At 47.9% G+C, this 24109-nt stretch overlaps 10 protein-coding genes across 10 annotated transcripts; 4 read left to right on the top strand and 6 right to left on the bottom strand.

Moving 5' to 3' along the window:
- Positions 1 to 672, bottom strand: PEX2_041230 (uncharacterized protein; the record flags this gene model as incomplete). The annotated part of the gene is made up of 3 exons (XM_016741398.1): positions 1 to 158; positions 226 to 330; positions 396 to 672. 3 exons carry the CDS (start codon positions 670 to 672, stop codon positions 1 to 3), a joined length of 540 nt encoding a protein of 179 aa, XP_016599569.1.
- A 576-nt stretch (positions 673 to 1248) lies between these two features.
- Positions 1249 to 2076, top strand: PEX2_041220 (sulfotransferase family protein; the record flags this gene model as incomplete). The annotated part of the gene is made up of 1 exon (XM_016741397.1): positions 1249 to 2076. The coding sequence occupies one exon, from the start codon at positions 1249 to 1251 to the stop codon at positions 2074 to 2076; it is 828 nt and encodes a 275-aa protein (XP_016599568.1).
- A 91-nt stretch (positions 2077 to 2167) lies between these two features.
- PEX2_041210 (SGNH/GDSL hydrolase family protein) lies at positions 2168 to 3216 on the bottom strand (the record flags this gene model as incomplete). The annotated part of the gene is made up of 4 exons (XM_016741396.1): positions 2168 to 2193; positions 2246 to 2790; positions 2851 to 2942; positions 3004 to 3216. The coding sequence occupies 4 exons, from the start codon at positions 3214 to 3216 to the stop codon at positions 2168 to 2170; spliced, it is 876 nt and encodes a 291-aa protein (XP_016599567.1).
- A 4230-nt stretch (positions 3217 to 7446) lies between these two features.
- Positions 7447 to 9038, top strand: PEX2_041200 (class I SAM-dependent methyltransferase; the record flags this gene model as incomplete). Its single annotated transcript, XM_016741395.1, has 11 exons — positions 7447 to 7467; positions 7515 to 7567; positions 7618 to 7674; positions 7731 to 7760; positions 7813 to 7854; positions 7922 to 7997; positions 8051 to 8091; positions 8142 to 8167; positions 8224 to 8410; positions 8478 to 8906; positions 8960 to 9038. The coding sequence occupies 11 exons, from the start codon at positions 7447 to 7449 to the stop codon at positions 9036 to 9038; spliced, it is 1041 nt and encodes a 346-aa protein (XP_016599566.1).
- Positions 9039 to 9233: 195 nt separating this feature from the next.
- PEX2_041190 (succinate--CoA ligase subunit beta) lies at positions 9234 to 10824 on the bottom strand (the record flags this gene model as incomplete). The annotated part of the gene is made up of 5 exons (XM_016741394.1): positions 9234 to 9329; positions 9378 to 9499; positions 9550 to 10304; positions 10386 to 10612; positions 10786 to 10824. The coding sequence occupies 5 exons, from the start codon at positions 10822 to 10824 to the stop codon at positions 9234 to 9236; spliced, it is 1239 nt and encodes a 412-aa protein (XP_016599565.1).
- A 419-nt stretch (positions 10825 to 11243) lies between these two features.
- Positions 11244 to 13672, bottom strand: PEX2_041180 (uncharacterized protein; the record flags this gene model as incomplete). Its single annotated transcript, XM_016741393.1, has 6 exons — positions 11244 to 11945; positions 12016 to 12076; positions 12147 to 12285; positions 12333 to 12393; positions 12452 to 13346; positions 13470 to 13672. 6 exons carry the CDS (start codon positions 13670 to 13672, stop codon positions 11244 to 11246), a joined length of 2061 nt encoding a protein of 686 aa, XP_016599564.1.
- Positions 13673 to 15426: 1754 nt separating this feature from the next.
- Positions 15427 to 17222, top strand: PEX2_041170 (cytochrome P450; the record flags this gene model as incomplete). The annotated part of the gene is made up of 3 exons (XM_016741392.1): positions 15427 to 15555; positions 15631 to 16783; positions 16846 to 17222. The coding sequence occupies 3 exons, from the start codon at positions 15427 to 15429 to the stop codon at positions 17220 to 17222; spliced, it is 1659 nt and encodes a 552-aa protein (XP_016599563.1).
- Positions 17223 to 17802: 580 nt separating this feature from the next.
- PEX2_041160 (Amidase) lies at positions 17803 to 21389 on the top strand (the record flags this gene model as incomplete). Its single annotated transcript, XM_016741391.1, has 7 exons — positions 17803 to 17898; positions 17985 to 18100; positions 18166 to 18644; positions 18705 to 18841; positions 18918 to 18975; positions 19385 to 19610; positions 19667 to 21389. The coding sequence occupies 7 exons, from the start codon at positions 17803 to 17805 to the stop codon at positions 21387 to 21389; spliced, it is 2835 nt and encodes a 944-aa protein (XP_016599562.1).
- Positions 21390 to 21814: 425 nt separating this feature from the next.
- Positions 21815 to 22804, bottom strand: PEX2_041150 (uncharacterized protein; the record flags this gene model as incomplete). Its single annotated transcript, XM_016741390.1, has 1 exon — positions 21815 to 22804. The coding sequence occupies one exon, from the start codon at positions 22802 to 22804 to the stop codon at positions 21815 to 21817; it is 990 nt and encodes a 329-aa protein (XP_016599561.1).
- Positions 22805 to 23486: 682 nt separating this feature from the next.
- PEX2_041140 (RidA family protein) lies at positions 23487 to 23942 on the bottom strand (the record flags this gene model as incomplete). Its single annotated transcript, XM_016741389.1, has 1 exon — positions 23487 to 23942. One exon carries the CDS (start codon positions 23940 to 23942, stop codon positions 23487 to 23489), a length of 456 nt encoding a protein of 151 aa, XP_016599560.1.
- Positions 23943 to 24109: the final 167 nt, after the last annotated feature.

Raw genomic sequence — 24109 nt, 5'->3', positions numbered from 1 at the left:
TTAGAACAGACTGTGATCCTGCTCCCCCTTATCCAATGCATCGGCCTGTTTCCGTAAAACATCAGCCCGAAATCTCCTGAAAGCAGTTTCAATTCTCTTCTTGCTCTCCGGATCCGCATTGATACTCCTTGTCCCTTTCGCCGCACCACCAGCAAAGCCTATACAACACAGTCCGTTAGCAAATCCCCCAACACCTAATCCTCACAACATCAAGAGTGATCTTACCAAGCTCTCCACCCAAAAATAATCCTCCAGCGGAAGCAAAGAAATAAGTGGCGACATCACCCAAAGTAGTGGGCTTCAACAACGGCGTGAGGTCAGGAATAGACTCTAGAGACACAAGTTAGCCACACCTTAATTTTTCAAACCTCCAACATCGCAAAGAAATAACATACCGGTCCTCCCATCCTCAAAAACAACCTTTGTAGGCCTCTCCTGCGCACGAATAGCAGAGAAGAACGCCTTGCGCGTACTGCGCAGTCGGATGGCGGCTAGGAGACCAAGACTCACCCCGACCGCAGAGCCAACTGTTGTCCACAGGGAGATTGAAGATGCTGCTGCGTTGAGCTTGTCCCGGTCAGCGGATTGGAGGTCGTGTTGGAGGTGTTCGTCGGCGAGCTTGGCTAGCTCGTCGGAGCGGCGTTGGCGGAGGATGGCGAAGGATTCGGACATTTTGAATTCGGATGGCTCGGAGAAGAGAAGGGGGTTAGGAGTTCTTCAAATTGGGAGGTTGTTCAGAGGTGTCAAGGAGTAGCAGCTTGAAATAATCAGGTCCTGAGCTTCCAACTTTGGAAGCTTGGAGCTCAGGTGGTGACGTCATGCTGTCCTAGGTCGGAATCTAACTTGGAAGTTCAACTTCCAAAGTCGTTCGAGAGACAAAGCACAAAAGATGATTCAATTACCTCCTCCAGTTAGGTCACCCTATCAGGGTTGAGCCACATTTGGGGGCTCTTGGGGTTAACCCATCGCTGTCACTCACATGTTGTTCTCAGTCTGAAGTCAGAACATCTACAATTGATTCCACGCCCACCATTCGCGCACATTTTATCTGATCTAAGTCAAGCTATATCATTATCGTGCCTAAACATCCATGCAATAACAGCTACACACCTATAACTAACCAGGATCCTTTCCCCAGCTGACGTCAGATTCAGCCTCAACCACCGATATAAGTACAAGCCCAACCCCATCAACCAACCCCACCATCACCATCCCTGAACAGATCCAATCCCAAATAAAAACTTCAAGATGGTCCGTTTCCTCACCGACAAGCGCGTAGCCCCAACCCCAGCCACCAAGCCCGAACAAAAACAAGACCTCCTCGTAATCGGCGCCGGCCTTCCCCGCACAGCAACATCCTCCCTCCAAGCCGCCCTGGAAGAACTTAACCTAACCCCTTGCCTGCACATGGCGCAAATAATCCCCCACACCTCACGCCAAGAACTCCTCATCGCAACCACGCACATCAAAGACACCGCAACACGGCAGAAACAACTCCACACTCTAGTCTCCGGCTACGCCGCCGTCTGCGATATGCCGGCTATATTCTTCCTCTCAGATTTGATGGACATGTACCCTGACGCACGGGTAATCCTGACGACGCGACCTAACGCGGAGACATGGGCGGAGAGTTGTCGTGAGAGTCTTGGGTTCTTTTTTACAAGGTGGTTTGCTGTTCTTGGGTTGCTTTGGGGGACGGAGAGACTGTGGTACAGACTTAATATGAGGATTCTGGAGTGGTGTAGGGAGAGGTTTGGGGCGGAGGAGGATATATTTTCCCTGGGGCTTTATGAGAGATATAATGAGTTTGTCCGGGAGGTTGTTAGGGAGCGTGGAAAGGAGCTTTTGGAGTTCAAGGCTGAGAATGGGTGGGGGCCGCTTTGTGCTTTTCTTGGGAGGGAGGTTCCTGGGACGGATTTTCCGAGGGTTAATGAGAGGAAGACTTTTGCTTTTATTAAACGGGTTCTGGTTTTGAAGGGGGTTGTTAGTTGGATGGTGCTTGGGGGGTCGGCTTGGTTAGCATGGAGGTATGGTCTGGCTTTATTCTTATACCTAGTTGCCTCCTTAGGTATATAGCCTGTATGCAAGACTGTTAGGGATTGGGATGAATGATTTAGTATATTTTAAATTGTTTTTGGCTATTTTTGATATTTTGTTCCATATCATGTCATACATAACAGAAACCGATGCAAACTAGGTAAGGTTAGCCATGTTCAAGACATACAGGGAAGAAGTTGCAACGTACTTATGATCATCTGGAATGCAACAGCCCAGATATGCCACTCGTATGATCGAGACGAGCTGTTTTTAACTTTCTTTATCGTAGGCTGAGGCGGGGCCGTGTATGCAGGCAGACTCGGATCAGCGGTGCTATCATCGAGTAGCTTTTCACGGGCTTTGCTGATAGCAGCAGTGCCCGTCGAGGTCGGATTTGGCGCCTTGAGGAGGCCTTCCTTCTCAGCTTCTTGAATGGCCGCCCACCACACCGATGCCATTTCCTCGTAGCCAGCGGCTGTTGGATGAATGTTATCGACAAGTTGGTTCCACTGAATGAAGGTGCTCATATCAGCTATGACGAGGCTTTCATTTCGCGCTCGGCGTTCCGCTGCAAGTTTGAGGTATTGCGTGCTGATATCTGTGCCTAATTGGGGCTTCTTTCCATTGAATGTGAGGGTTGATAGGATGATGGTTGTGTCGGGGATGTTGTCGAAGAGGTATGTTAGGAGAGAGTCCATCCGCTTGCCAGCGGTTTTTACTTGGTAATTTTGTAGAGCATCATTTGTGCCAGCGCTGTGGGGGATATGTTAGTATGCGAAGAGAAGATGTTTGTATCGGCCATTGGAGACCCACTTGATGAGAATTAGGTTAGGTTGCTGTGGGATGATTAGTTTGGCATGAGACGCTATTTGGTCAATTCTCCAGCCAATGTGTCCATCGTGGTCCTAGGAAGAGTCAAAATATATTCTTTAAAACAATACAAGAAGCAAGAACCGGATAACTCACATTATCATGCATGGTGCCACTCTTCATAGTGCCAACCATGTCAACATCCCACCCAGCATAGCGCAATTGCTGTCGAAGCCATTTCCGATACCCATTTCCATCTTTCGATTTGTATCCCCTGGTGATAGACGCACCGAGCGGCAGGATTCGCAGCGCAAACGGCTTTGTGTCACGGGCCTGAAGCGCGGGAACATCGGGGTCCGCAGACTCCATATTATCATTGGAAATGGTAGGTGATGCCGATACCAATGTCAGCCATAGTAGACAAGCCTGGACAACCCAGAGAATGGGCGTCGACTGCCTCATAGTGACTGGGGACTGTGGACTGTGTAGAGGTAGTTTTGCAAAAACGGCAAACGGGGAATCCCCATTTTCTTATATTTACCATCCGAATAAATTTTAACGTCAGATCCGAGCGATCAGATGTGCTTTCTAAGCCTCTTGATTTGCCGGTACGTTTTGGGTCAGCTAATTTAGGTCCACTGGGGGGTGGCTGGGCCACAACTCAGGGGCGATCCCACTATCTAAGCCTCAGACAACCTCAAACCTTTCAGACCCCTGGCGATCTCTGAGACGAGTCAATTTGATTTCATTGTTCACCGTTCCCTAGCGCTGACTTGAGTTATATTAAAAGTTATATTAAAAAAAAATGGATTAGGCAGAGAAGATGATGTTTTATTGAAGGCTGGTCGCGCACGATATTTACTATTCCCAATTGAGGTTAGTGTACGAAAGGCATCAACTTTTCCCTGAGACTTTCCAGGGTCTTCCCCCACGTGTGATTGGAGTAATTTCCACATTACAACGTGGTTTAACCTTATCAACCACTGGCTACAACTTACTATACTTCCATTGCATGCCTAGAAGCCAAGACTTTACCGCGAGGCTTGTATAATCCTTCTTCTCACGAATCAACAGGACTCATCTCGGTTACGATTTCGGCGCCCGCGAAAATTTTGTCTGAGACACCATGGCATCGACCCATGGCACACACCCGTTCATGTGAAGTCCAAATATAGGGCATCCTTTGGTGACCCAGGCGGTTTGTCGGGTATTATTGCTGCGTAATTCTCTAGCGCGAGTCTATTCAACGCATGTCTCGTATCGTGGAGGATAAGGTGCGCCCCATCGCTTAGAGGTGAAGGGCTTGCCTATGTCTCCCGAGAACGCATGGAGGTTCATACAAAGGAATCCGGGGCTAATTTCTGGGTTTACGGCAAAATAATAATACGGAATAGTGCCTGTGAAACACTGTGCAAACCACCTTGGGGGAGTGATTTCGTCGGACTCTTTGGAAGCGGATGCTGCGATCAGATGCACCGTGGTATGAATATGGCTTGACTCACTTGACTAATTTGACACCTGAGATGCCGTGCGCCCGTTTCGAGGCCGAGGTTACATCTGTTGGGTTCATACTCCATATTCCGCACAGTGAGGTACTCGAGGCTGCAGTCATCCCGAGATAATGGACACATGACCGACTATCTTTAGATTGCTACAGTTATCGCAGGCCTACGACTTAGCAGCGAAAAAAAAATTAAAAGAAAAGAGTTAATTTAACTACGGAGTACGGAGTAATGGCTTCCCGTTACCCTGCGTGAGAAGCATATCCCCATTGGCGCCACCGCAATGCATATGCCGCTTTAGAAAGAAGACGAATTCTAGAACTATGACACGGGCCATGGCGACATCTTTTCCCTAAAATCTTTCATGTTGTACACATGATTGAGGCTCTTAAAATTTCTGCGTTGGCAGCGCCATGGCCCCAATGAGGGTACACACATTATCCCTCGGACCCCGCGGGCTAGTGCGACTCGGCCGCGTGACGATGTACTCTTACAAAAAAAGCAACAGTGTGTACGGAGTACGGAGTAGCTCGGGAAGTGATCAAGGAAACGGGACAATCCAAAACCCCTAGTTTTGCCAAGGCAGTACTGCGAGAGGACTACTCCGTATAGAGTAGAAACATAGAAACAGAATGATGTTGCCTTGAAAGGAAACTATGTCCCGCATAAGCTAGGGATCCAGTGTAGCACAACTTTGGCAAGAAGGCAAGTTTTCGCTGAAATTAAAAACATTTATTGATCACGAAGCAAATTCTAGGCTAAGTAGAATAAAATATCACACTTTCACTTCGGCGGATTGTGATAGAAACACAAGCGATGCGCTGGGGTGTTATCACCAACAATGTGATGTGTCACGGCGGTTAGCCCCTATAATCATAAAGGAACATTGGACTTGACTTGAAAAGTTATATTTCATTCGTAAAGTTCCATATATAACATAGGCGCTGTATCAAGAAGACTTCGAATGATGAGCTTCTGGCGGGACGGAGCGCGACAGTCTAAACATTGGAGAGAGCCATGTGCCCGCATGGGATAGATAACCTTCGATCAAGTACCCAACATTATGGCCATAATGCGTACCTCGAGAGTAATTTTGTGAGATTCTTCAAAAGTCATTGTTGTTATATAGGNTCATATAGCCCCCCCCCCCCTTTTCTGGCTCATCACACACAACCCCGCCCTTGAAATCCTTCCAAATTAGCATTATTGCCATTGGACCCTGCGCACTTACAAACATGCGGTAGTAATAGTTCGATTCACAAAGTTGGAAGCCATCTGAGGTATATATATGTGGGATTAATAAATATTTGAACCCACCAAAAGAGTGTGATCGGGTGTTATAGGATGAAGATCATGTAGCCGGCACAGAAAGAATTGACGTGAACCCCCAACTCTCTTATACACGTCTCAGCATTTCGTTGAAGATAACCGACTTCAACATACAGTATCAAACCGCGGACGTGGTGAATATTTATCGTTGAGAAGCACGCCCATCACCGCTAGCGCCACTAATGTACGAATGATAGCAGAATCACTGCAAGGTACCTTTGGTTAGCAGTCCTGCATTTCTATCACATCTCAACCCCACACTAGAACAGTGTAGTGAACGTGGTTGGACTTGATCAATCTTGAGACCAATCACACTTCACTTAAACAAGACTTAGGTGGCCAAACAGGGGGATCGAGGAGCTAGGCGACTGCGGCAGCACCCGGTGTTCCGCCATCACACATAAGATCCGGGTCTCTCGCTCGTATTCACAAATTTTTATCTCTTTAGAATGTTATTCAAACAAAATCGATGGAGTTGAGCGATGGGACTGCCCAAACAGCTGTCGCATGCCAAGGGGCTGCCGAACGGTACGGACCGCAGCGATAGCCCAGGAAGCCCCTCAGGACCACGGCTGTTGAACCATGATGAAGTTCCCTTGTGGTATAGCCATAATCCATATATTTGGACTAGCTATAGACCAGTAATGCCGTCAATATTTCAGTGTCTGTGCAGCTTGCTGCACCTTCACAACGAAACTGTGAATGTTTACTCCTATCTCGTCCCAGCCACTATAGCTTTGCTGGGCAATGGAGTTCTCCATGCTCATTTCTCGACCTCTTTCCCGGGCGCTATCTGGGCTGATCAGCTTGTTTTTCATACTTACTTGACAGCCTCCGTCATTTGTTTTGGTATCTCGTCTGCATACCACACTCTCCTTTGTCATTCTGCCCGTTTCGCGGACTTTTAGGTTCGCTTGGATTATGTTGCTATTGTGATCCAAATTCTCGGCTCATTTATTTCGGGGATATATATTGGCTTCATTGGTCAATGGTTTGTTCACAATTCTTTCATCCTTCTATCGCTCATGGAACTAACTTTATTGCGTCTAGATCGGCACTCTAGGCTTCATGACAGGATTTGTCGTGGTGCATCCCCAATTCCAAAGCCCAAAGTGGAGACTGTTTCGGGTATTGGCCTTCGTGGCGACGGGACTTACGGCATTTGCTCCGATCATCCATGGTGTCAGTATCTTCCCTTATCAGCAGCTAGATCAACAAACCGGATTGCGATATAATATCTTGAAGGACTTGTCATCGTGGTCGGAGTCTTGTTTTACGCGGTGCGTTGCTTGGTGGGATGGGCTTAGGCGGGATCATGCTAATTGGTGGCAGACGCATTTCCCGGAGTCATGGAAACCCGGAAGGTTTGATATTTGGGGATCGTCTCACCAGGTATTTCACATTTCAGTGGTGATTGGAGCGGCTATACATTTGTATGGGATCTTGGTTGCTTTTCAGTGGAATTATGAAAATCAGCGATGCAAGACTAGTTGAGGAGATATGATATCCGGTGGGTTGCACATGCCACCTTCCAAGCTTGACAGCGGGTCCCCTCGACACGGCACTGGGCCCATACCCAAATCTGGAAAGAGATCAACTATGTTGTACATGACAATGTGCATAATATCCTTGAGCCCTAACATAAGTACAACATACACCGTTGAAACGATATAAGTTTAGCTTGGCCGGATACATCCGAGAACCCCCCCGCCCCTGGTCATTTCCACTTGCCACGTTTTTTTCTCTTTCTAGTCCAAAACACAGAACTATGGCGGAAAAAATAGCTGTCGTGAGTTATTAAACTGCAGTTTCTGACATGATATCTAACACTGCCAGGATTCAAATTACTACGCTCTGACCCAAGACTGGGAACCCGAAGACTTCCAGTCGTGAGTTGCCAAAATGATTCCCACAGCATTCAGCTCTTTAACGGTGTCAGGGAAACTACGTCTATCGCCTCGTCAATAGCGAAGGGTCGGTTGGAAAATGGCAGAAGGTGAGTGAATCAACGCAAACAGTAAATACATGCGCCCTTGCTAATACTACGAGCAGATACCAGGCTCTGAAGGAAGATGACTATTGGTCGGTCGCGATGCTTCAATGTGGGAGAATCGGGGCTAATGTTGTCATACAGGAGTCCTTCCGATGAACAGCAATTCGAAGCTTTTGAGATTGGGTAAATACGCGATTTTTTCCTTCGTCTGTTGGTCTGGTCGAAGCAACAGCTAATATGTGATATTCAGTCATATGATGTTTCTTGTGTTAGACCATGACCGAGAAAACCCTCTTCACCACGCTCCCATTGGCAAATCTCCTCAGGTAAGATATTGATATAGATTGTGATTATTTACCCTTGCTAAGAGTAAATACAGCACATTCTGGATATTGGCACTGGTAAAGGAACATGGGCTATGTAAGGTCCTACCCATCCTCTTTAATTAACTATTGCTCACATTCACCTAGTGATATGGCGGATATGTATTCATCTGGTACGTAATCTCCTTCAATTCCCTTGAGCCAATTTTGGCAGTCTAACAAGTTTCAGCAACTGTCCGTGGCGTCGACATCTTCCCCCCTCCGGTGACATGGATGCCACCCAACTGCGTACTCGAAGTAGATGATGTCCTCCGCGAATGGACCTGGAGAGAACCATTCGACTTTATCCACATGCGCCTCATGCTGGGAGCATTCACACCCGACGGATGGGATCAGTTATACAAGCAGTGCTACGAGTGAGTTCCTTCTCCACATTTTACCCCTACGTACCAAACAACTGTATCTAACCATCACGCTATCCAGCTCTCTTACCCCAGGCGGCTGGATCGAACAGATCGAACTAGATGTGCGAGTATATAGCGACGACGGCACCCTGAAAGAAGACGGTGTTCTAGCCACATGGGGAGATAATTTCATCGGCTGCTCTGAGCGAGCCGGCCGCTCCCTCCTAACGCAAGAGACAATGCGAGGCGCAATGGAGAAGGCTGGTTTTGTCGATGTGCAAGAAAAGCCATACAAGATTCCTTTGGGGCCTTGGCCGAGAGATAAAGTTCTCAAGGAGGTCGGGCAGCTTCAATACGCTCACTGGGTCGCGGCGTTGGAGGGCTGGGCTATGTGGCTGCTCACCAAGTTTGGTGCGCCCACTCCCTGGACTCAGCAGGAGGTCCAGGTGTATCTATCGAAGGTTCGGGCTGAGTTGAGGAATCCTCGGACACATGCCTATGAATATGCGTGAGTTTCTGATGTCAATCCTCCGAGAGGTTATATTTGCTGATCAAGTTTAGTCGCCGAGTCTGGGCTAGGAAGCCTACGGCGGAGGAGGAAATGGCCGATTCACCGGTTAAGATCGAGCCTGAGCTTTGAATAAGGCTTCTTTATCGAAGGGACTACCGAGGATTTCTGGATTTACGGGCATGGCTTTTGTGATAGCGAGTATATCTTTGGAGGATGCTTTCTTCTTTGAGTCCTGTTGAGCATATTCGTCTCAGGCTACGACATGATTTTATATGTATATAGTAACAGCATCTGCGACTATCTTTCGATTTGTCAATCAATTTGTTACAATTCAACCCCGGTTGTTTGCTTCACGATCATTCGAGCAGCTTTCTCAAAGTCGGCTTCTACAACCAAGTTATCCAACCCAGATTGTTCGATCTATAATTGGGATTAGCCGATGCTATAAAAATCGACAATTCTCCTTACCAGCTTCAATCCCTTTTCGGAATTAGTCCCCTGCAACCGAACCACAACGGGGCATTTGAAACCCCCCATCTCACTAGCAGCAGCAACAATCGCCTCAGCAATCATATCACATCGCACAATACCTATCACCGATCAGCTATTCCATTGCCCCACTGTATACCTGTATACTCACCACCATAAATATTGATCAAAATCCCCTTAATCCTCCGATCCCTCATCAAAACCCCAAAAGCCTTTGACAAAGTCTCCTTCGTCGCCGCACCCCCAACATCCAAAAAGTTCGCACATTTCCCTCCATACAAACTAATAAGATCATTAGTCGCCATCGCCAACCCAGCGCCATTAACAATATTCCCAATATTCCCATCAAGCCGCACATAACTCAGCCCCATTTCTGCCAACTGATGTTCCTCCTCTTGTTCCGGCGATCGTTCCTCCAATGCAAAGATCCCCTCCTGTCTATACCGCGCCGCATTATCAAACCCGAACTTAGCATCCAGACAAATGAACTCCCCTTCCTCCGTACGCACCAGCGGATTCAACTCAAGTAGTGTCGCGTCTTTCTCCTTGAACAACTTGACCATCCGCACCAGGATCCGGTGTATATCCTTCATCTCGAGATCCGAGAATCCAAGCTCGGCTTGGATATATGCATCGATCTCGTCGGTGATGCCGGTCGAAAGTCCGAACCAGAGTTTGTGCAGCTTGTCGACGTTTGATTCGATATCCGTTCCGCCGGATGAGGAGATTAGTAGTACTGGTGAGGCGTGCTGTCGATCAAATGTCATTGCGAGGTAGAATTCCTGTGCGATGGACATAGCTTTGTAGATGTAGAGCTTGTCGACGCGGAGTCCGTCTTCTGGGGTTTGCGCTGTTGTTAGGTAGTACCCGAGCATGTTGGTGGCGCTTTTGAAGGCTTCATCTGGTCTGGTTGTGTTACATTTGGGTTAGTTGTGTTTGTGTTTGGGATTGGGATTGGGATTGAGATTGGGAATTTAGAGAACTGACGAGTAGACCTGACGGACGCCGCTTTTACCATCGCTGTTGAATTTGCCTTTGCCGCGGCCACCAGCGAGGACTTGGGCTTTTATCATTGATGGTCCATCTGACGGGATGTTGGTTTCGGTAGCACGGGGAACTGGAGAGGATGGTGTGGACTTACTTATCACAGAGACAACATGCCTGGCTTGCTCTGGGGTTGTAACAAGGAACCCCGGTGGAACTGGTAGTTTGAACTGGGTTGTATTAGTATAGGGCTTGCCTTGTACAAAGGGATATATTACTTCTTGGAGTAATTTGTGGGAGTGGTGTTCAAGTAGACTTAGATGTCGTACTTGGGCTCTGAGGGGCGCACAGTGCTGCACTATGATTAGTATATCTTTCTAGATCACCGGTATATTGTACAAACCCGCTGGAAGGTGCGCGCAATGGAGCTCCAGGTAATCATCGTAGTGTATATGTTTTTTTTTGTGCTAGGGTATCAACTCTGAATGAGTGTCTTGAGGTTGAATTCATGACTGTTGGTTTGGGTGATGACATCAATATCTCCAAGTTTGGCTGGTTTCTGGGGTTAAGTTTTCGGGTTAAGTTTCCGAAAGTTTATTTGACAGCATTGCGTGATAATTTATCGAGTCCATTTTGGAACACGACATACTGTTCTAAATTAATATGATCTTGGAACGGTATTCAAAAATAAAAAATAAAAGACTCTCTCTCTCTCTCCGTCTCTATACTCCCCCGACTCTCTCAGTCAGCTCAATGCAGAACATATTGATCTACCTTCTCGGGCTCTTTGCTGTTGATAGATTTTAGTTAGAATTACATACCACTATTTATTACCATACATGATCGAACCACCGGTTTTTGTCAATAAGCCACATTAGGCTCCGTATCCTTCAAGGCGCGAACCTCTTTATATCGCCGGGATATCTTTGCAATCATGTCCTGGATCTCCTTAGCCGCCAAAAACTTGAATCCAAGTGTCTCGAAAAGCTGTGTCGCGAGCTCGAGGTCGGCGATAGCTCGTGTGTTTCTCAATACGGTGCTTAAGTCATCAGGCTGAGCCGTTATCGCATAGACTAATGACAACGTTGCCGTGAAGAGAGCGAGAAAATTCAACCAGTTGTAGGCAAATCGTTGTTGCTGATGCATGCTGAATGCTTGGCGGAGTGACATTGACGCTGCCATCTCCAGCATTTTTATCCGCTTCAAGTCGGAAACCGGACATAGCGGGGATGGTCGGTAGATCATCGCGAGGTGGGTATAGTAGTTGAAGTCATACCAAGTTGTGTTGAGATGTGGCACACTGTCATTGATGTCGGGGAGTGGGAAGGGCATGCTCCGACGCCAGTCGAGAAGCTCTTGGTGTAATGAAGCTAGTATTGCCTCACGCTCTTGTAAAGTCAAGGTTGTATCCTTGACGTTTCCGTAGACTTGTCGCGAAATTTTGCCTGCAATTCTCCGCAGTGATAGAATGTGTAGTGGAACGGCCATCAGTGATGGCTGGAGGGGGCTTTGGGGGCTTATGCAGTCGGCGTGTATAAATTCTTCATCGGCATCTTCAAAGGGCTGGTCGCACTCAGTAAGGCATGTTTCAAGAGAGTATTTTTCGGTTTATTCACACAAAGGTTGGACTCACCGTTACATCTATATCGTCGTCATGAAGTGCGAACGGTCGGCCTAAAGTAATGGAAACAACACTGAGTGTTGCCATTAGCCGCGTGAATTTGGATAAGAGAGGGAGAAGGAGAAGTGATAGGATGAACCTACCGATCCATCATGTATATTGAAAAAAAAATTCGTTTGCGCCTTTGTTGCACATTAAGAGGAAATTTGCGATATGACGAGGCGGCATGAAGCCCCATACCCAAGGCCAGACGGGCAGCTGTGCCAACAAGGAACCAGGTATCTGCTTCCGTCAGTGCCTGGAATATCGGTCAACTATTCATCACTCACTAGGACCTAGTTGATTGAAAAAGGAATAAGAAACCTGGAGCGTTATGGCTTCCAGGGTAGACTAGGCTCCCGTCAGTTTCGCTATAGTCAGTGATGAAGCTATATGTGGGGGTTCCTACCATCTCGTCACCTCCCAAGGCCTGCTCAGAATACTGCAAGGCCTTATTGTAAAACAGCATTGATTCCGATTCCTCGGTAAGAGTGACGGAAGAGTAAGCGGTAGAACCGATGGCCAGGACCATCCAGATTCTGAAGGCGTGGAGGGGAGTTTGTGTGGCCAAGTTCTGAGGATTCTGATGGATCTTTTCAATAGTGTCCATGACCTCGGACCGGTCCAAGATGGGATAGAGAGTATGGGAGTGAGAAAAATAAAAGTCCACCAGCCGCCGCACATGTGTTTCGTCACTTGGCCAGGCCAGAGAGTCAAGCGCGGCACCGGACCCAGCAAAGTCGGTGAAGAGTAGGTCACCAAACAGTAGCGAGTAGGGGGAGATAGACTCATTCAAGCTTTGGAAGAAAGACTCGTTGAAGGGGTCTGAAGGAGAGCCGAGGTCCAAGAGATTAATTCTCGTGGTGTCATCCTGATGGTTATTAAATACAAAGTCCGCCTTGTCTGGCGCCAAACGGCGTAGAATCATCTGGGTCAGGTTCGCGAATGAGAGTCCTGTGGTCGATCCCAAGTGTCGTTCAGCAGTAGCCTCCAGCGAGAGTGCTGTGAGTTGCTGGCCAAAGGTTGAGGTCTGGTCTGGTGTGGGCCGTGGGGTCACAAGAAGGCCTTGTATCAGACCTGCAGCGTTTCCGGCAAGGGTGGATGCGTTTCCTAATGGGCTTCCCTCAACGCCTTGGGGGCTGCATCTCTGGTCCACCATTGTTATTTCTGGCATTTCAAAGCCATCATAGAGGTGATTATTGTTCAAGATCGGCGTAGCCTGTGCGACTTGGGGCGTATTCTGTTCTTTGGCAGCCATAGCCCTCCCAAGACGGCGAAGCTTTTCTTCCAGGCCCTGGACATACCTGTGACTATGTTAGAAGCCTGCTTGGAACCATTCGAGAACGTGAGCGGCTCTGCAGGGCTAAGGGTGAGAGGCTGGGAGAGACTTAATTCCTCCAGCCCCTCAATCTCATAGGGCGACTCACACTATGGGATACGAAGCTGTCTGAAGATCATCGTCCTCGAAGCTACACCCCACTCGCGCCGAGACGCAATTCTTGCATGACGGCAACGCTCTGTCGCATCTCTTCTTCCTCTTGTGGCATCGCGAGCATGAAGCTCGCGCCCTTGCTGTGGCCGAAGACGGGGCTGCCGACGCAGCGGGAGCTATGCCGTTGTCGGGCATCATTTGGGAAGAGAAGAGTCGCAAATATGTGACGAGTGTTTCAGCATTTTCTTGTCGCCTGCTGCAGCTGGCTCAGGGTGGGATTCCCGGAACTTCAGAATTTGGAGTATTTGGCTATCTGCTCCTTATCTTCGTTGTTCCCCGATTGCCCCCGCATCCATCTGGGGGGCCTTCCAAGCTTTCCAGGTCCTTGGTTCACTGCCCTGTAAGTTACGTGAATTACACACAGCTTGAAAATTACATACTTTGTCTTGATAGGCGAGATAAGAACTCAATCCAACGAGGTATTGAAAGATGTAATACCACGCCACGTGCAGCGTGTATATCAACCCTATGTAATATATCCGACAAGATAAATACGTGTTTAAATTACATGTCTCGTAAATACACTTCCTACCACACTGAACAAGATACTTCACGGTCGCAAAACCTACATTATGTGCTCTATAGATATTTAAGATTCAAGAAACAACGCGATAAAGGCAACGGAGTATATATAATTTTATTATGCTTGACAGTCTTCGTTCAAAATGAGCAGTGTCGAATCAGCCATAAATAGATGTTATCTCTCTACAGCTGGTTGAATATATATTTAAACCATCGCACCAAAAACACATTGAAGCAAACTTGGACTACAACCTAACTAATTATAAATAGTATATGCACAATTTGAAAACGGTGATATTCCAATGAATTTAACAATTAGACAGAAGTGGCATAAACGTAGGACAAATCAGATATAAACAACAGCATTTTAAAAAGGTGACCAAGTAACGGGCATGCAAATAAGGACCCCCTTCCGAGCTGTTTCCAATTCTACGATACTGCTCCTTCCATGTTGGGAGATGGGAGATGGGAGTTGGGGCGGCTCCTGTGCAGCAAACGAATCTACTCTCGGCGTTGTCAGGCAGACATCCTTTTCGCTACCATTTTCGTATTTGTCTGAAGATACTCGGATATTATTCATGGCTCAAAAGTGGAATGATGTAAATTGAACGTTGTAGCTAGCTGGCTTGCTCTGTCTTATAAGAGTTCATCCTTCCCCAGGTTCCGACATCCTTATAACAAGCCTTATCTTGGGGATTAATTAATGGAAGCAGAGTGGACCAACTTTATTGGCTAGGATGCACAACAATACAAGGGATCCGATAACATTCTCAACTCATGTGGTCTTGCGAAGTGGTGGATATGCCCGTAATCGGTCGTCGGGGATCCCGACGGTGTTATCGACGCGACCGGAGGTCTTCCAAAGGCTGTCGGATCATGCATCTTTGTGCTGACAGTGCATCAGGTCGGTCTGTTCTTGTTGTTATCCCTAATGTGTTTATCTTTACTCAAAGTTTGTGCTCATTGGCTACTGTGTTGGTGATGCACATGAAAACAAATCGACTAGGCTTGTCGTGGGAACTTGGTATCTGCCATGATAATTTTTGGGCGGGAATTTACAAATTATGATGCTCATGCAAAACAAAAGATTTTTAATGTGACACCAATATCTGCCATACCTCGTCGGTAGTGCCGCTGTAACATCTCCATAAGCTCGAGTGGGGTAACCTCAACGCCATTGGATCATCCGCTTATCATTAAATAGCTGTTTGCGATTAATCCAACTGAGGGATATGCGGAATTTTAAACGAAGAATCATTTATAATATTGAACATTAAAGGATATATCATTTCCAATACCTCCTCGACCGACCAACACTCACAACACATCTCTCCTGTTCCCAGTCTACCAACTATACTCATTCTTCCAATATGGACTCCAAGGCCCATGGAACCATTGATTGGTTGGGGTTCCAACTGCACCAGCTTAAGGAGCAAGAGCATGCTGGACCAGTCATGACAACTGTCGTGGTGGTGCTGCTCACCTATGCGCTCTACACCGTAAGTGTGCTTGCGACCATTCTCAAGATAGTTATTGTTGGCTTCTTAATATTCATTGGCTGAAAATATCGACAGGTTATGTATGCCACCGACATTCCTCACATCAAGGGCATTCCGGAAATTCCCGGCGCTGTTCCCATGTTTGGACATCTTCTCAAGCTCGGCGAGGATCATGCTACAGTTTGCGAAAAATGGTGGCGCCAGTATAACCAATCTGTTTTTCAGATCAAGCTGGGCAATACCAGAGCCGTCGTTGTGAACTCATTCGATGACTGCAAGAAGATGCTCCTCGGCAACCAGAATGCAGTCATTGACCGCCCCAAGCTCTACACCTTCCACGGTGTAATCAGCAGCACCCAGGGCTTCACCATTGGATCTTCGCCCTGGGATGAGTCCTGTAAGAAGAAGCGCAAGGCTGCCGGTACCGCTCTGGGCCGCCCTGCCTTGAAGAACTACTACCCCATGCTTGACCTAGAGAGCTACTGCATCCTGCGGGATATGAAAAAGGACAGTGGCGACGGTCAGATAGAAATTGACGTTCGCCCTTATATTCAGCGATACGCGCTCAACACAACCCTGACGCTCTGCTATGGTATTCGCATGGACGCTGTCTACGACGACCTGCTCCGTGAAATTCTCCACGTGGGATCGTCTATTTCCCTGTTACGCAGCGCCTCCGAGAACCTGCAGGATTATATCCCAGCCCTTAGATACCTTCCTAACAACGAGAAGAATGCCCGGTCAAAGAACCTCCGGGACCGACGCGATGCCTATCTGGACCTCCTCTTGAACAAGGTCCGTGAGATGATCAAGAATGGTACCGACAAGCCTTGCATTTCTGCTGCCATTCTCAAGGACCAGGAAACCAAGCTATCCGGCGTTGAAGTCTCTTCAATCTGTTTGTCTTTGGTTTCTGGTGGTTTCGAGACTATTCCCGGTACTTTGACCTCTTGCATTGGATCTCTGTCGACCGAGGAAGGACAGGAATGGCAGGATCGGGCCTACGAGGATATTAAGCGACACTACCCTGATATCCAGGAAGCCTGGACTGGATCATTTAAGGAGGAGACTATCCCCTACATTAATGCCATTGTCAAGGAGGCTGGCCGATACTACACCGTCAGCTCCATGAGTCTTCCCCGGAAGACCGTCTCCGAAGTCACCTGGAATGGTGCTGTTATCCCCCCCAAGACTATGATCTTGATCAACGCGCAGGCGGGTAACCATGGTGAGTGATCCACAGCTGAAATAATTTGTCTTGGTCATTATATTTAAGTCTAACATCTGCAGATATTGATCACTTCGGACCTGACGCTGGAAGTTTCAATCCCGAGCGGTGGCTGAAGACCGTGAGCCCTCCCACTGAAGATGAAAGCATCGGCCTGGGTCACTTGAGCTTTGGCACTGGCTCTCGTGGTTGCTCAGGCCAGTACATGGCTTCCCGCCTCTTGTACTCTGCATTAGTAAGGATTATATCGTCATACAAGATCGTAGCGAGCAAAGAAAACCCCCCCAACACCGACTATGTCGAGTATAACCAGTTCAAGACGGCGTTGGTTGCCATTCCCAGGGAATTCAAGGTCAAGCTCATTCCCCGTGATACAGCCGTGACGGATAAGTGCCTGGATCTCGCCGAACAGAGGACCAGAGAGCATTACAAGGAGTAATTATGTATTTAAAAGTTGCTGCCGGTGTGAGCCAGAAGCCTTGGAATTTACAGAATGTGTTCTGGGGATAGCCACGGAGAATATCATTATTTATGCAAATAACCTTATTTGAGGATTGACATAGAGGCAATTGCATGGTAAAGGGAGCAGGTCTTCACACTTGACATAATACGATGTGATTACCGTTGTTTGCAAATTTTACCGTCTATATTAGAAGTATTAAACGATATGTTCCGATGCATCCGCTCATTCAGCACTGACGATACATCCTAGCCCCGCGATTGAAAACCCCAAAGTAAGACAAGGTAAGTCTAAGCCTCCCCGGAGTGTCTGAGCAAAGAAGTTGCGAAACAGGGGTCTGTGATTGCGATCACTGGATAACCCCAATTGAATCCTGGCCCAAAAAGGTTACCGTACCCTGGGGTCAGATCCCCGATGAACCATTTCCTTGTCGGCCAGTCCGACGGGCAACGTAGCGCTTATCAAAACCCCCTTAAAGTAGCACACGTGCCACATTTTGTGACGTCTTTGGTTTGACAAAGTAAAATTACAGCACAGCTTGTTCCATTGTCTTGTCAATATGTCTTCTCTTTTTACTGATAGCTTGTTCGGGGTGAAGGGGTATGTAGCAGTTGTGACAGGAGGCAGCAGTGGCCTCGGCTTTATGATTGCGAGAGTAGGTGAATTTTTGTATGCTGGTTTAAGATTGCAATTTTCAAATGCCTTCCACTGCTTTTCTTTAAAAGTTGACTTTTGTAACAGGGACTTGTGAGAAACGGCGCCAAAGTGTACATCGTTGCTTTACCAAGTGAACCCATTGAAAAAAAGGTCGCGGAGCTCAACGAACTCGGCAAGGAATTTGGAGGCTCTGCGCATGGGTAAGTTGGGATGATAGCAAGCTCGGCATCCAATACCACCAATACTCTACTAAGTGTCAACTCAGAATCCCCTGCGATGTTTCCGACAAGCAAGCTATCCAAGATCTCGCCACTCAGGTCGGCCAGCAAGAAAGGCATGTTGACATGCTCATTTCTAACGCTGGCATAAGACGAGACCCACCTGTCCAATGTAATGTCTTGGAGGCATCTTTGTCCGAACTGCAGGCTTCCATGTGGTCATCACGACACTCGGACTGGGCCGACACATTTTGCGTCAACACAACTGCCCACTACTTCCTTTCCGTGGCTTTTCTCCCATTACTGGAAGCAGCCTCGCGGCTTGAACTACCCGGTGGCCGGGTCGGTCGAAGCGAGGGTCGCGGAGTGGTGGTTATGACCAGCTCATGCGCAAGTATGCATAATGCGACAAACGTGGACCTGACGAGTTATGCTACGAGCAAGGCCGCAACTGATCACTTAGTCAAGCTATTAGCAGCCAAGTTCAGCCGCTTTTATGTACGAGTTGTGGGAATTAACCCAGGCTGTGAGTAAAACCGGGCGTTGTATAACCTACATGAATTGATTCAGCTGCTGATCGATACAGTTGTTCCAAGCAACATGAACCCCGTTGGGGAGGAAGGGAACCTCTTCAGCGCCCTTTTCGACAGAGTCCCTGCCAAGAGAGCAGGAATCGAGGACGACATTGCTGGTACTATCTTGTACCTCGTCAGTCGCGCGGGAGTAAGTCTCTGCAGCTTTGTTGGAGATTGATCTCTCTTATCTTATGGGGCTGGAACAATGCTAATGTCGTGTCTAGGCGTACGTGGATGGAATATCGCTTTGTGTTGACGGAGGCCGTATTCTGCTTGCCAATGGTCAGGAATAAAGGGACGAAGCGGACATTGAAGGGAAATGTTTCATACAAGAAATGGGTCATACAAGAAATGGGCAAATATCAACCGAATCAACATGTTACATGCTATTTCATACGTGCGATTAATTCGAATCCATCATTGTTGTTTTATATGTGCTTTTCACCATTAAGTAAACTCAAAATATTTCACGGTGTTGCATTATCAAAAGAATATATAATGTGTCGTCCTCCAGTTGGTCTTGAATCAAATACTAAGCCACCTATCCACGGTCAAGGAGATGGACATTAAAAATGAATAATGGGTTCAAAATACCGTTGAATAACATCAAAGATTTAAACCCATACAACAAGAGAATCTCGGAGAATATACCTAACGACAGAGAAAAGCGAAGTTACGCTGACTCTGCTAGATGTCTCGATATCTCGATATCTGGGAGGGTGGGCCCATCTGACGGCATTGTTCCATCGGATCGACCGACACACCCAAGATATCATAATGATACACCACTCCACTCAGAGATACTCGAGGCTATTACTAAAACGGGAGCGAAAATACATTAAAATATTGCACCTCTTCTCCCTCCTCTGGGAAGCCATCACCACAATGTCTATCGTATCGATCTCAGATGGTGTGGGGTAAGCAACACCTGTACATGAACTTGTATAGTCATAATATCTAACAAGCGACATAGCTCCAAAATAAATGAAAAATCCCTAAGGTCTTTCGCAGCCCAGCTTCATATTGAGACCCTGGATGATAAGGATGCTGAGGATTACCTTACTTTGTTGAGGTCGCTTGAAGCAGTCCTGAGAAGCATCGACAATGCGACCGACTATATTGCACCAGATCTGCTTCCTCAAACAACGCTAGAACATCGCAATTTTTGGAAACCAGCACCTGAAAATAACCCCTTCAACGGCTGGAGTCACCAATGTGATATAAGATCCGCGGTTCCAACACGCAACCTATTGGGTGGACGTACCGTTGCCATCAAGGATAGCATATATGTCGGAGGACTACCGACAACCCTTGGCGTTCCCCAGTCACTATTCGCTCAGGGGAACGAATACCCCATCTCCCCTATTGACGCTGTCGTGGTCTCGCGGATTCTTGGAGCCGGGGGCATCATCAAGGGGACATCAACCTGCGAAAGCTTTTGTGCGTCACCCTTGTCCTTCACTTCGGCGACAGGAACAGTCCATAATCCGCTCTTGTATAATCATACGGCTGGTGGAAGCAGCAGCGGCTCTGCGGTTCTCGTTGCAGCTCATCGCCTGGCATCAAGAAGCGGCTCGTCAATGGGCCAAACGGTGGAGTTGGCTATTGGCACAGACCAGGCCGGGTCAGTGCGGATCCCGGCCTCTTACAATGGCCTGTACGGGTTGAAGCCCACCTTCGGTCTAGTTCCCTACACTGGTGCGGGGTCTATGTCGCCCATGATCGACCACTTGGGCCCGCTGGCGGCCAAGCTTGAAGATATCGCCGTGCTGTTAGAGGTCATGGCAGGGTACGATGGCTACGACCCACGGATGACCCCTGAATCACCATTAGTACATCAGGTGAAGCCTTACGTAGAACTGCTGCTTCAGACGAGGCAAGAAATTCACTCTACATCAAGACCTGGTCACAAACTTAGAATTGGCCTGTTGAAGGAATCTTTCCACATGCCCGGGGTTGCTGCCGACGTGCGCGATATTGTCTACCAGGCAGCAAAACGATACTTCGAAGCTGTTGGAGCCTCTGTCATCGAGGTATCGATTCCAATGCACCAGCAAGGTCCAGCAATCTGGACTGCAGCAACTAGACCATCTATGTCTAGTTACCTGTGCCAGGGCAACCCCTCTGGCCACCTTTCCTTCCTGTCACCGCATGCGCAGATCAAATGGCCTCCATCCCAGGAGACATACGACACGCTGACATGCACCAACCCAGCTGTAGTCAACATCATGCTGAGCGAGAAGTTCGCTCGGGAGTCTTCCAAGGCAGGGTTGGAGGCCAAGGCCCATCGCATGGTATTTGCGCTCAGAGCTGCCTACGATTCCGCTCTTGAGCATGTTGATATCCTCGTCACGCCTTGTGCGCCCACAGTCGCAATGCCTCACCCAGATCCAAACGGTCCCGACGGGAGAAGGGCCTCGGTGCTGGATAGACTTGGTGTTGCCGTTGGATTGACCAGCAATACTTGCCCCTTTAATGTTACTGGCCATCCCGGGTTGAATGTCCCTTGTGGCTTCTCCACGGCCGAGGGCCATCCAGATGTCCCTCTGCCTGTAGGTATGCAGATTGTTACAAAGCGTTGGGCTGATGAACGGCTTATTGAGGCTGCAGCTTTGTTTGAACGGGGCCGAGAGATATTGGAGAGCAAGGTGGATGGACTCAGTCCTAAAGGGGACTGTTGCGATAGTAGTAGATAATTTATTCCTCCTCTCTTTCTTTTCATTTTCCCAGTTCCCAGTCAATAGCCAATATATCCCTCATAAAAGTCTATATTATTCTTTGTCGACATACCATACACAATTGTCAAGACTCTAAGCTTGGAGAATTACATGTGACCGTTCTAGTATCTACACATAGTTGGTCGCTAATTTTTCTCAGTACCTACAAAAGAATAGTCGGCCGCGTTCGCGGCCTTGTGATGTCTGTTTAGTATCTTTCCAGCTCGTATTCTTAGTTCGGCTTTTTAAAGATCTTTTAAATGTATGCGAAGGCAGTAAAAAAAAGCATCATTCATGTAATAGACTATTCTATGTGTAAGCTTTGACTACACGAGGTTACATTTGAAAGAAATATACATATTTTGTTCAAAATGATATCGGGCATACGTGCTCCAAGTCCTTTCTCACTGCTCTTTCAAAAACCAAGTTATCGCCTCATCCATAAAGTCTTTGTCTGCTGGGTTACAACCCAATCCAGCCAAATGACCCCATACAGATGGTATGACCTTGAATGTTGAATGAGGAATAACACGTGCCTCCGTTTCAGATGCTTCCCAGCGGAAGTACTGGTCTGTCGAACACGGCATAACTAGGACACGTGCTTTGATCCGTGATAACGTTTCTTGTAGAGATACGTCTCCTGAGATCAAAGTGATATCGCCTCTCTGCCACATACCTACCATGGCGAGCAAGTCGTCAGGATGCCAGTTGTGATAGTTTGTCCCAGCCGTGTCCTTATCCCAATCACTCAATGTTTTGTATCCCAAGGACTGGTACATCTCCTTCTCAAACCACTCAGGGCTGGTCAACCACGCCGAGTACGCTTTGCCAAAAGCCCGTAGTCCGCCCAGTGGCTTTGAAGAGGGTCTGGTACTATCTCCCTTGCGGTAGTCGGCGGAATATTCCAGAGCAGCCTTTGGTCCCTCGAGAAACTGGTAATTGTGGCGGCTGGTACGAGCTGAGGAGCAGATAATGACCGCGTTGCGGACTAGCTCGGGGTACATCAGGGTCCAGTAGTACGAGCACTGACCCCCCATGGAGAAACCAACCACCACATCGATAGCTTGGATTTTGAGATGCGAGTGAATTAACTGGTGCTGAGCACGAACGCAGTCTTGGTAGTTCACCGATGGGGGGAAGTTGGCCATGTTGGACGGACTTGAAGATTCACCATTGCCAAACAAGGCCACCACAATGACTCTGTGCTCTTTGAGGGTGCCATGGCTAAAGTTCAAGGTAGACTGAAGTCGGCCACGGAAGCAGGTCAGAACAAGGGCTACCTTGTCCGCAGTCGGATTAATGTCTAGGAAGGCTAGCTGGATTGACGTCGGACCAGTCCCATCCTCGAAAGTGAAGTCATCGATTTGATAGTGCTGAGATTTAGGCCCTGACATTGTGACTCAGTGAAATGTAGCTTACATTCATCCAGAAGTCAAAAACGCTTGTACTAGTAAGGTTGCCTCAAATGGATCGGTCTTGGAGGTTTCCCCGAGCATGTGGTCTGTCGGAACGTCCGATGTGATACGTTGTGGACCTGCGTCGCTTGACACCAAGCCCCAAACCGCAGAAGGAAGGCAAGGGTCTGTCGGTCGAAGATATGACCGGGACTCGACGCCCCAGGGTTGTGTCTATTTTGGGTGCTCAGAACCCCATGTTTCTCTTTCGCAATAAATGTAAAGCATCGGCCTTTCGGCCTTCCGACCTAATGGTGGTGGGGCCTCGGCGGGGAAATGATAAGAAAGACAGCCACGATAACATTGGGGCGTGAAAGCCCATGACCGTGCAAGAGATATAACATTCAAATTTATATGAGACACAATACAAATTGAGCTACCACATTAACTGTGAATGGACACGGTGCTATCGTCTGAATCGAGTTCCCGATATAGCCCCATCTTGTTCTTCGTCTCTGAAACATTGGAGGGATCTGGAACAGATATCTATCATTTTATTGATACATTATCAATGACTATAGAAGAGAGAGAGACATAAGACCTATCTAACAAGGAAGCAGGTCCTGACAGGCCTCAGGCAGCTACCTCCTCAGCAATATGCTCCTTCTTCATCTTTGACATGCTATACATCGACAACAGCAACGGCCTTGACCTCAACAATCATCCGAGGATCAGGCAGCTCCCTGACACCAATAGTAGCTCTAGCTGGTGCACTATCGCGGGTCTTAAAAACCTTGTTCCACTCCTCGTTCATGCCAGCGTATTGGCTCTCCATGTCCAGGATGTACACCACAGCGTCGATCAGGTTGTGGATGCCACCTTTGCCGTCTGTTGCGCCCTTGATGATATTGTCGATGTTATCGAGAACCGCCGCTGTTTGCTTGCCAATATCGAGAGTGTATGTTCCGTTCAAATTCTCAATGACGCCGGGCCAGGTGCCATCGGGGCGGCAGCACGCCGTGCCGGACACGAAGATGGTGCGGTGGTTGGAGAGGGGTGCAAGGCGAGCCTGGGGGAATCTGGTGGCCCCCTCTGGGGCATCGGGCTTGGCTAAATATGCTTGTCCGTTGGGAGACATGGTGACAAAGTGTGGCTGGCTAGATTGCAGGTTGCAGTGGCGTATTTTGGCAAATAGGGTGGTGGTAGTGGTGGTAAGGGTTGTATTTTATGATCAGGGCAACTTCAATGATCCATCTGGGCTGCTTTAATATCATTGAATGTGCGCCGGTTATCTTGTTTTGTCAC

Source organism: Penicillium expansum (assembly GCF_000769745.1).
Source record: "Penicillium expansum strain MD-8 chromosome Unknown contig133, whole genome shotgun sequence".
Lineage (NCBI taxonomy): Eukaryota > Fungi > Ascomycota > Eurotiomycetes > Eurotiales > Aspergillaceae > Penicillium > Penicillium expansum.
Note: the sequence above shows the minus strand (reverse complement) of the source record. Positions and strands in the feature narration are given on the sequence as shown.